The 12,393-nt window shown below is 32.1% G+C and overlaps 1 protein-coding gene across 2 annotated transcripts in view; it reads left to right on the top strand.

Annotated features, from left to right (window-relative positions):
* The window catches only part of LOC149786081 (coiled-coil domain-containing protein 83-like), a 57,584-nt gene that overhangs the window by 15,908 nt on the left and 29,283 nt on the right, over positions 1–12,393 (top strand). For both annotated transcript variants that reach the window (XM_089976375.1, XM_089976376.1), the window contains exons 4-6: positions 2,901–3,069; positions 4,356–4,523; positions 9,267–9,358. In XM_089976375.1, coding sequence (XP_089832501.1) covers positions 2,901–3,069; positions 4,356–4,523; positions 9,267–9,358 — 429 coding nt within the window. The remainder of the gene's footprint in view (positions 1–2,900; positions 3,070–4,355; positions 4,524–9,266; positions 9,359–12,393) is intronic.

Raw genomic sequence — 12,393 nt, forward strand, 5'->3', positions numbered from 1 at the left:
TTGGTCTCGACCATTACCACTTGTATTATTAATTACATGGTTTGCCAGAGACCTGGTATGAAATGATACCAAGACAGTAGGAAATTTAATATCTAGGAGCTTTTGCTAAACCCAAGTAAATGTTCTACTAATTATCATTCTATTCCAAGTCATTAAAATACCATGCAATGAATCATTCCCACTTATGACCTTAATAATTTCTTTGTGAATTTATTTCTATCATTGTCATGTGGAAGCATCACCAAGAAACACTGAGTGACTTCATGGCAAAATGGTGTCATTTATTGTATCACTGCATATTGACCTAGTACTTTCTCTAATGGATTGATTTGGTCTCATATTAGATCTTCATGTGTCTCAATGTAACTAATGAAAAAGTCAGAAACTAGCTAGAGATTGGATGAGACATTTTACAGTGGGTGTGATCTGAGCCCAGTTACATCTCCTGGATTTTCCCACAGAGTGGTAAATCCTCCTTGGGACTTTTGTAAGCAGCTGGGGGTGTATTTGTTATGAATAGACCTTTTATCAGCATCTTTCAATGAAATTGTTCGCGCTAAATAACTTTAAATGAATAAAAATATAAAATTTACAATTGCTTATTTTCTTAAAAGCACAGTAGCAGTGATCATGTGCTATGACAAAGGCTCTATGATGAATGCATTAAAACTACATGTAACAGCAAAGACATTAATACCTAATACCCAAACTACATGTAACAACAAAGACATTAATACCTAATACCCAAACTACATGTAACAGCAAAGACATTATTACCTAATACCCAAACTACATGTAACAGCAAAGACATTATTACCTAATACTCAAACTACATGTAACAGCAAAGACATTAATACCTAATACCCAAACTACATGTAACAACAAAGACATTATTACCTAATACCCAAACTACATGTAACAGCAAAGACATTAATACCTAATACCCAAACTACATGTAACAGCAAAGACATTATTACCTAATACCCAAACTACATGTAACAACAAAGACATTATTACCTAATACCCAAACTACATGTAACAGCAAAGACATTATTACCTAATACCCAAACTACATGTAACAGCAAAGACATTAATACCTAATACCCAAACTACATGTAAAACAACAAAGACATTAATACCTAATACCCAAACTACATGTAACAGCAAAGACATTAATAACTAATACCCAAACTACATGTAACAACAAAGACATTAATACCTAATACCCAAACTACATGTAACAGCAAAGACATTAATACCTAATACCCAAACTACATGTAACAGCAAAGACATTAATACCTAATACCCAAACTACATGTAAAACAACAAAGACATTAATACCTAATACCCAAACTACATGTAACAGCAAAGACATTAATAACTAATACCCAAACTACATGTAACAGCAAAGACATTAATAACTAATACCCAAACTACATGTAACAGCAAAGACATTATTACCTAATACACAAACTACATGTAACAACAAAGACATTAATACCTAATACCCAAACTACATGTAACAACAAAGACATTAATACCTAATACCCAAACTACATGTAACAGCAAAGACATTAATACCTAATACCCAAACTACATGTAACAGCAAAGACATTAATACCTAATACCCAAACTACATGTAAAACAACAAAGACATTAATACCTAATACCCAAACTACATGTAACAGCAAAGACATTAATAACTAATACCCAAACTACATGTAACAGCAAAGACGTTAATACCTAATACCCAAACTAAATGTCCACCATTGTACAACCTTACCATGTACACTTGGTAAAATACTTTTAATTAGATAATCAGTGAACAATCTCATTGAATGTTTGCAAAAGTCACTCAGTAAAAGCTTGATTATGTCAGCGGATCTAGATGTCAAGCATTTGAGTGATCAGATTTAGCGTTGTTAATATTAATAAATGTTACAGGTTTTATCATGCTCATAGAAAAATGACAGTGCTTGATTTTCATGTACTCATGCCTTTTTGGGGGGCATTCCCTAAATTTAGGGAGGATTTGAACAATTCCATGTCCTGGAGGAAATATAAGCTGGCCCCATATCCTCCATACCCACCCACACACCCCACCCCACATTTTATATTGATTCTTCTAAATATTATTTAGTATAAATCTTAAAATATGGCAAACAACCTTTCAATTTTCAAAAAGCTTAGGACTGTTAATTGGAGGGGGGTGCAGTAAACTGCAAACTACAGTAAACAGTGAAGTGTGTGTAATGGAAGATAAACTTTTAATAAGTCTGTTAGTTTAAGATAACTATGTAGAACATTGATCTCATCAAATTTAGTCACTGTATCTTTGCATCTCTGAAACTTACAGGTTGATGCAGTAATTACATTTTAAAAAATGACATTGTGTTAGTCATCCATTAGTTGCATCTTTGGTCTTTCTTGTGGAAATTTTATTTTCTTCCAACTTTATGTTCACAATATTCCAGCAGTACTGTTCTTGAGATGACACAAAGTTTTTGAGGATTATTTAACTTCATTTGTTTGCAGTCAGACAAATATAGCTTTAAGTAATAGTAAGGAAAATTGTGGTGTTTCTTTCTGGCTTCTATTTTGTTGTATGTAAAAGCATTTTAAGTCTATTCATTCAGTTTTGTTGCACATTTATTCCTGCAGTATTGTTATGATACTATTTTTTCATTACTGTTATGCAGTTATTCAGTTGGTATTGTTATGCAATTATTCAATTAGTATTGTTATGCAATTATTCATGCAGTATTGTTATGCAATTATTCAGTTGGTATTGTTATGCAGTTATTCAATTAGTATTGTTTTGCAATTATTCATGCAGTATTATTATGCAGTTATTCATTCAGTATTGCTATATACCAGTAGTCTTATCATCTCAACTTCAGAATGACAAATTGAAGTCAGAACAAGGGATGCTGATTCAGCACCTTTTGAAGCAGTCCAAGGAGTCAGAGAAGTTGTTTGAAAATGAGGAATTGAAGACCAAGGACCATGTAGTAGCAGCAATGAAGAGCAAATGGATGAGAGAAAAGGAGAGACAAAAAGGGATACAAGGTGAAGACTATTCAAGGGACTATAGTTAGGATATAAATTGAAAATTTTGAAGCAGGTTTCCTCAGACAGTGTTTTTTTCTAATTTTAAAAAGATCAAAGTATAATGTATGAAAATTAAGACTACATCATAATGCACAAGTCAAATGAACTCGTATTGAATTTACCTGCAAGGTCTTATAGTGGCCACCCCTTCATGAGTCAGGAAAATATCTTTATAAGAAGGGTGGCCTTTCTAGATACACAGATGTGAGCAATAATTACAAGTAAAACAACAAAAGCATAACTAATTTTTAATATTTTCATTTAAAAATGATGGATGTTATGGAATCAGTGTGATAAAATGTTTATTAATGGCATTTAAAATAATCATGAAAATTCAAAAATAGTGGAGCAAAACCATTCACAAACCGTGTCAATAAAAAGAATATCTACATCTGACTGTAACTGTCATTCTCAGTCCATTTCATTTTTCCTGTAGAATGTATAATTTACGATTTTTATTTGAAACATTTTGACATCAAATTTCTCTCCAAGAGTCATAAGACACTCCTTCAGTTGTTTATGTTGAATTTCTTTCACTTTTAAACCAAGAATGTGTGATGAAATTTTGTACTTGATGCAACATCTTATTCCTTCTTTGGCAGTGTTACCTCAAATTAATTTTCTGCTTTTACATGAAATGCTCTATGTTTTTAAAGGAAGTGAGCTTGTCACATGATCAACAAGTCATTGTCTGATACACCTTCATTTTATAATCTAAGAGAGAGAAACCATGACATCTAACATGTCATTTTTACTATATGCCTACTAGCCATCATGCTTGAGTTGTGTAGTACTGTATTTCTCACCTATTAGCTTTTGTCTTTTTTACATTGATCATCAATGTGGCAAAATCTGCCATCTAAGGAATACCTATCAGTAAGTATTTGTAAGTTACCGTTACTTAACACTTTGTATGGAATAAATTTAGATACTTTTATCAGTACTTTGGAATAAATGTAATTGTGTTGAATTTAGAAATCAAGAGATGTTTATGAGATTTGTATCTGTAATCCCCAATATGGGTCCATTTATGAGGGGTAAACTTGACATTTTTGTACATATATTTTGGCCATGTCAGAGGGGTGGCCATCCTAAAGGTTTCAGTTGAACACAGCCTCATAGGTTTCTGCTGGATTCTGGCTATAATAAGCAGATGGCCAGTGGTTAGGGGAACAGAACTGTTTAAGAGGGGGATCTCTGTGTTGTTATTTTTTCTAATATTTGTGTTATAAAATATTTTTTAGACTTAAAGGCAGAAATAAAGAAGTTAGAGTCAGAAATAGAGAAGGTCCAGAAGGAGGTAGATTACTGGATTGCCTACAAGAATGATGGACAAAAAGAACATCAGAAACAAATTAAAGTTCTGCAGCAGGATATAAACGATATGACAACAAGTTTTAATGAAATGAAAGGTAAGTACTTGTGATATAATCATTTTTTGTTCTTTAGGTCAGGATGAATCAAGTTTAATTATCAGACCCATCCATGGTCTTGACTGGTGTTTGGCATGTTGTGGTACAGCAACGCAGGTTGGTTATTTAATGCCAAGGCAATTGAAGTAAAGTGCCATGTGCAAGGACACAGTAGGCAAGCCAGGCTGATGTGATAGTAAGATTTGAAGCTGCACTCTTGGTTGCAAGTCTTGCATGTTAACCACTGAGCCACCATGACTGGATTAGTTACCACTTATGCATGCAGAACATAAAGATTATTCTTGATCTCCAAGCATGTTGAGGGAGAGGGGCTCGACTAGAAATTTTTCTTCCTGAAAAGCAATTAGTCTGCCAACTAATTGGCTTAAAAATGTTGTTCTATTTAGCAAACACAAATATAGTGACTGACATGAAACTATTAAGCATGTGCTGTAATTGTGTTGTGTTATACTATTCATACATGTGAATCTCCCAGACAGGAGGGTTTTCCCACTGAAATGAGGGTGTCTCCTGTCCCTCCTGTTACACACTGAAATTTCCAATGTTTGCAAAATTATCATTTAAAAATTTGATTTTTTTCTCCATTTTTTCATGCCCTGTTTCCAGCATAGAATTTTTTTACAGTAATTCTGTCTGTCATCACTTTACAGTAATACTGTCTGTCATCACTTTACAGTAATACTGTCTGTCATCATTTTACAGTAATACTGTCTGTCATCACTATACAGTAATACTGTCTGTCATCATTTTACAGTAATATTGTCTGTCATCACTTTACAGTAATACTGTCTGTCATCATTTTACAGTAATACTGTCTGTCATCATTTTACAGTAATACTGTCTGTCATCACATGACTGAACTGGCAGGGCAAGATGGCTTAGTTGCTAATTTTAAGCAGCATGAAACAATTAACACCAGTTTGATTCTGTTGGCAGGGTCGGTTGGCTTCATTGTTTGAAATTTGCCAAATAGAATCATACTGTGTGGGGTCAAAAGTAATGCTGAAAAGATTAAAGAGATAAATAAATTATAGTTGGATTACTAGAGAGCTCAATCAGCATAAAACAGAGGTTGATTCAGGTTTGCTGTTTACAGTTTTGTCAAGATTTTGAAGTTTACATTAACTCCCAATGTTAAAACACCAAAATCTAAGTAACCATAATATCACATGACATTCAATTATGGATGGAAATGGGAATTTCCCTGGATGAAATCAAGTTCAAGGGACATGAATATGCTTTCTGCTCTTCCACTGAAGCTGACTGTAAAATCTGCTAGAACTAAATTATGTTATATACAGAACATTAAATGTGACAGTGAATATAGTATCAATGAAATCCATATTCACAAATTCTGCATCAAATGTGGATAAAGATGTAGGTGCCAAGACACTGTTGCCCACTTTATACCCAAACATAATCTTCTGTTCATGGTAGTAGATCTTTTTTGATCTTGTCAAAATGATGACTTAGAAATGACACAAAAGCTATCATACAAACAAATCAAAATGTCTGACAGAAAACTACTCTCAAAGTGAATCAAGCTTTGGGCCCTCATTGGAATAAGAAAATAGAAGACATGTCATGCAATGATAAATGAAAAGATTCTGATTGAAATGCTGTCATGGCCAAATGTTGTAAGGCTCCAAACATTTCTTGTTAGCTGACTTCTCTGTTATAGCACATGTATGACTATGAAATAAGTGTTTTGTAGTTTCTTAATTTATGAATTTGCGAAAGAGTTCTATTTTTTCAACGGAAGGGAGTTTGTTCATTAGATCTTTAAATTCTTGGTTTAATCAATGAAAACAGATACCCTGTAAAAATGAAGCTTAAAATGCATGAAAATTGGTACCCCATTCAAACTGAGCTTAAATTTCATGAAAATGGGTACCTAATCAAAATCAAGCTTAAAATGGATGAAGATGGGTACCACATAAAAAAATCAAGCTTAAAATGCATGAAAATGGTTACCCAATCAAAATCAAGCTTAATGAATATGGGTACTCCATAACAAATCAAGCTTAAAATGCCTTAAAATGGGTACTCCATAACAAATCAAGCCTAAAATGCATTAAAATGGGTCCTCCATAACAAATCAAGCTTAAAATGCATTAAAATGGGTCCTCCATAACAAATCAAGCTTAAAATGGATGAAAATGGGTACCCCATAAAAAATAAAGCTTACAATGCAAGAAAATGGATACAAATCAAGCTTAAAATGCATGAGAATTGGTTATTAAGCTTAAAATGCATGAGAATTGGTACCCTGTATTAATCAAGCTTAAAATGCATGAAAATTGGTACCTTGTATTAATCAAGCTTAAAATGCATGAGAATTGGTTATCAAGCTTAAAATGCATGAAAATTGGTACCTTGTATTAATCAAGCTTATAATATATGAGAATTGGTACCCTGTATTAATCAAGCTTAAAATGCATGAAAATTGGTACCTTGTATTAATCAAGCTTAAAATGCATGAGAATTGGTTATCAAGCTTAAAATATATGAGAATTGGTACCCTGTATTAATCAAGCTTAAAAAGTATGAGAATTGGTACCTTGTATTAATCAAGCTTAAAAAGTATGAAAATTGGTACCCTGTATTAATCAAGCTTAAAATGCATGAAAATTGGTACCTTGTATTAATCAAGCTTAAAATGCATGAGAATTGGTTATCAAGCTTAAAATGCATGAAAATTGGTACCTTGTATTAATCAAGCTTAAAAAGTATGAGAATTGGTACCCTGTATTAATCAAGCTTAAAATGCATGAAAATTGGTACCTTGTATTAATCAAGCTTAAAATGCATGAGAATTGGTTATCAGGCTTAAAATATATGAGAATTGGTACCCTGTATTAATCAAGCTTAAAAAGTATGAGAATTGGTACCTTGTATTAATCAAGCTTAAAAAGTATGAGAATTGGTACCCTGTATTAATCAAGCTTAAAATGCATCAAAATTGGTACCTTGTATTAATCAAGCTTAAAATGCGTGAGAATTGGTTATCAAGCTTAAAATGCATGAAAATTGGTACCTTGTATTAATCAAGCTTAAAAAGTATGAGAATTGGTACCTTGTATTAATCAAGCTTAAAAAGTATGAGAATTGGTACCCTGTATTAATCAAGCTTAAAATGCATGAAAATTGGTACCTTGTATTAATCAAGCTTAAAATGCATGAGAATTGGTACCTTGTATTAATCAAGCTTAAAATATATGAGAATTGGTACCCTGTATTAATCAAGCTTAAAATGCATGAAAATTGGTACCTTGTATTAATCAAGCTTAAAAAGTATGAGAATTGGTGCCTTGTATTAATCAAGCTTAAAAAGTATGAGAATTGGTACCCAGTATTAATCAAGCTTAAAAAGTATGAGAATTGGTACCCAGTATTAATCAAGCTTAAAATGCATGAAAATTGGTACCTTGTATTAATCAAGCTTAAAATGCATGAGAATTGGTTATCAGGCTTAAAATATATGAGAATTGGTACCCTGTATTAATCAAGCTTAAAAAGTATGAGAATTGGTACCTTGTATTAATCAAGCTTAAAAAGTATGAGAATTGGTACCCTGTATTAATCAAGCTTAAAATGCATCAAAATTGGTACCTTGTATTAATCAAGCTTAAAATGCGTGAGAATTGGTTATCAAGCTTAAAATGCATGAAAATTGGTACCTTGTATTAATCAAGCTTAAAAAGTATGAGAATTGGTACCTTGTATTAATCAAGCTTAAAAAGTATGAGAATTGGTACCCTGTATTAATCAAGCTTAAAATGCATGAAAATTGGTACCTTGTATTAATCAAGCTTAAAATGCATGAGAATTGGTACCTTGTATTAATCAAGCTTAAAATATATGAGAATTGGTACCCTGTATTAATCAAGCTTAAAATGCATGAAAATTGGTACCTTGTATTAATCAAGCTTAAAAAGTATGAGAATTGGTACCTTGTATTAATCAAGCTTAAAAAGTATGAGAATTGGTGCCTTGTATTAATCAAGCTTAAAAAGTATGAGAATTGGTACCCAGTATTAATCAAGCTTAAAATGCATGAAAATTGGTACCTTGTATTAATCAAGCTTAAAAAGTATGAGAATTGGTACCTTGTATTAATCAAGCTTAAAATATGAGAATTGGTACCCTGTATTAATCAAGCTTAAAATGCATGAAAATTGGTACCTTGTATTAATCAAGCTTAAAATATATGAGAATTGGTACCTTGTATTAATCAAGCTTAAAATGCATGAAAATTGGTACCTTGTATTAATCAAGCTTAAAATATATGAGAATTGGTACCCTGTATTAATCAAGCTTAAAATGCATGAAAATTTGTACCCTATATTAATCAAGCTAAAAATGCAAGCATGGTAGGTAAAAGTTCAGGCTTAACTGAGTGATTAGGTTGATCAGCAGGTTATTGACTGTTACAGTATGCTATAAGTGATTGACAGCCATCACACATAGCCAAGAAATCCATTGCACCAAGGCTGAAAATTGTATAAAAGACCTCTTTTAACCTATAGCTCTGTACAGAGTATTAATTGAGAATTTCATTTCGGCAGATGAAAAATAAGATATCACCTATAACAATCTTAATTTTGAGCTGAAAATCTGATATGTTTAGTGAAATCATTGTCTGATCCAAATGAGTTACAAAACCTTGCCCTTAATTAACAAAGATGTCTTCAGTGTAATTGCCTTATAATTTGTTTGCAGCTCATTTGGAAGGTACACTGGAGGAAACCAAGGATGAAATTCAGAAGCTGACAGATGAAAAGTTGGATCAACACAAACATAATGCCACAGAGGTAAGAAATAATAATTATTAAATAAATTAGTAAATAAATAAATAAATAAATAGTATGCCTCACATATTAGAGGATCTGAACCAGTTGCCACACAATGTTTGCTTGTTCTCCACTCTTTTTGTGATACTATTCATAGAAACAGAGTAAGGAGTAAGTTAACATTATGTCATCTGGTACTGACCCAGTGATACTTTCTACAAAAACAGAGTAAGGAGGAAATAAACATCATATGGCATCTGGTACTGACCCAGTAATACTGTTTACATAAATAGAGTCAGGAGTAAGTAAACATCATACAGTGCATGTAATTAGTGCAGACCCTCTAGTTCATTAACTTCTTTTAAGATAGTTTTCCTTGATAAAATGGAATATTATGGAAAGCCAAATGTAGGGAAGGGCTTACATTCTTTTCTGCGTGTTTGAAACTTTACAAACCATGTGTGGTTATTATTATTTTAAATATTTATCATTTGATCTCTTATTTTAAAAGACCACAATTTCTCTGATCCAAAAGCACACAAATGATGTAGATATGCAACAGTGGTTTCACATTGATCTTGATTTTTATTACTCACACGAGGCAGCTCAGAAATAAAATTTGTACCAATAATTTTTTATGCAAGTCGTGAAATTCAGAAGTTTAAAAACACTACTGTGACTGCATGCATTGCACTTTTCCGATCAAATGGAATCCATTTATTATAGTAATGCTGCTGCTGATGATGATATTAATGATGACAGTATCATCATATCCCATTGCACTTCCTCATTCTTAAATTTCATTCATTCACAATAGACTCTACAAAGAGGTCACAGTGAATTAACGTAAGATTTGAGGAGAATGTTCCACCCACTAATTTGTATAGCTGTTTATTTAAAATTAGTATTATTCTTTCCTCAGAAAATCATGGCGATTAAAGTTTAAATTAAGCTGAAGAAATGTCATGAAAATTGAAAGAAAAACTTGGAGTTATACAGATTTGAAGTTATACACATTAGCCAGAATTTTCCAGGTGACCCACTCAGTTAGTCAAATCCTTGTTTGACCAGCAAATTAAATCTGGAAAAAATGTAATTAGATAAACATTTGCTCCTTGCTAAATGATCAGATTGGGCACCGTTTTTTGGAATGTTTGTTATCCAATGGTGATTCTACATATGTCACACCCAACAGAGAGGTAAGTTATTAAAATCTTACTTAAGTACCTGAGCCAGATTATATATATATATATAAACTATTACAACTCTATGATCTTAAACTAAGTAATAGAAAAGAGCAAAAAGTAATAGGTTCTTGTAAAATTCAAAAAATAATTTACTTCTCTAGAATACAAAGTGAAAATGTTAAAAACTTAGTGTTGCAAAATAAATCCCAAATATTCCAAAAAGTTCTATCAGCAGCCCTAATGAATTAAATTTTGATTAAATTCCATTGGTGTTCACAATAACATCCAGTACTGAAGGCATTGATGTGCCTGTAGCCTTGAATGTGCTAACGTACCAGTAGCCTGAAGTGTGATGATGTACTTACTAATTGTCTTCCAATTTATCACAACAATATAATCCAAGATGTCCTTGTCTGAATTCACCATAATTCCAAATTAATGTTTCTGTCCAAGAATATTATTTAAGTGCACTTTGTATTTCAAGTGAATAATAGTTTGAATAAATAATTCCACCCAAATAAAAATCTGAACACAACAATAGGATTGCTTCTGCTACAAGATGTTAAGGCAAGAATGAGTAAGTTCTAAAGTAAACAAGATTATAAACCCCTCTTCATGACCTAGGTTGCAATTAGCATTTTCTAAAGATACTATGTGTCTTTAATGACATTTTCCATTGTAAAAAAAACAAACTCTGGATTATTTACTAGATAAATTCTGTTACTAAAATTATAATAAAGAACATGGTAAACATAATGTCCATGACTCAAGCCAAGATAATGATCCTAATATTTAACCCATACTCATATACAAATATTAGCTATGTATTATTCATTTACCAAAATACATTTTACTGATCAGGTACTGACAATGAACTTGATTTTGGACAAGGTCAGGTCCAAAATACAATATAATCAAATACAAATTAAATGTACATAACAAAACACTAAAACCCTATTAATGTGGACACTTTTGTTCCCACTTCTGTTCAGATTAACAAGGAATATAGATTAATTTATCACTATGTGGAATAATAATGGAAATCTGCTTTAATGTATAGATAGCAAGACAGTCTGATAAATAAGGGTTCAATTAACAAGGCTTTAGCTGTGCATAAAATATACCATAAGATACAGATAAAAAGCACATGAACATGTATACAATAAATATAAAGTCAAAGATGCCAGATTATTTGTGGAATGATTGATCCATTCCATTCCCAATTAACTTACAAATTGCCAACTCAGAGAGTGTCATACCTAGTAATTAGCATAGCAGTATCTTATAAATAAAAGATTTTCCATTGAAAAGTAAACCACTTTATTACATGGGGATATTTTAAATTCATTTTCAAAATTTTTGTGAAATTTGGCTGCATGACAGTGACCATATCGTAGTGTGAAATTGTAGATGTTATACTATAACTGGCCAAGGTGACAGATTATCACTTAACCAGGTAACTTTATAGTCTGTCAAGCTTAGCACCTCATATGTTATTACACAGTCAATCAAACAGAGCCCATCTTGTTAGTTGGCAGTGATCTATTGGAACAATGCTGGATAAACTATTTGGCAAATAGCTCGTGGTAGACAGATGAGCTTGGGGATTCATCAGTTGATGAATGTGGTTATTTATCCTTTCCTTTTGTTTCTGCAGATATTTTCTTCGTATTTTTTTCTTTCTGTAATAAATCTGCAAGTTTATTCTGTTTAATCTGGTTGATTCTTGTAAATACTGTTAATGACCTCCTCTTATGTAAATACTGTAATACACCACCCTGGTGTAAATACTGTAATACACTACCCCTGATGTAAATGCTGTAATACATCACTTCTGGTATAAATACTTTAATACACCACCCCTGATAT

Source organism: Sinohyriopsis cumingii, chromosome 12 (genome assembly GCF_028554795.1).
Source record: "Sinohyriopsis cumingii isolate HCF-2022 chromosome 12, ASM2855479v2, whole genome shotgun sequence".
Taxonomy (NCBI): domain Eukaryota; kingdom Metazoa; phylum Mollusca; class Bivalvia; order Unionida; family Unionidae; genus Sinohyriopsis; species Sinohyriopsis cumingii.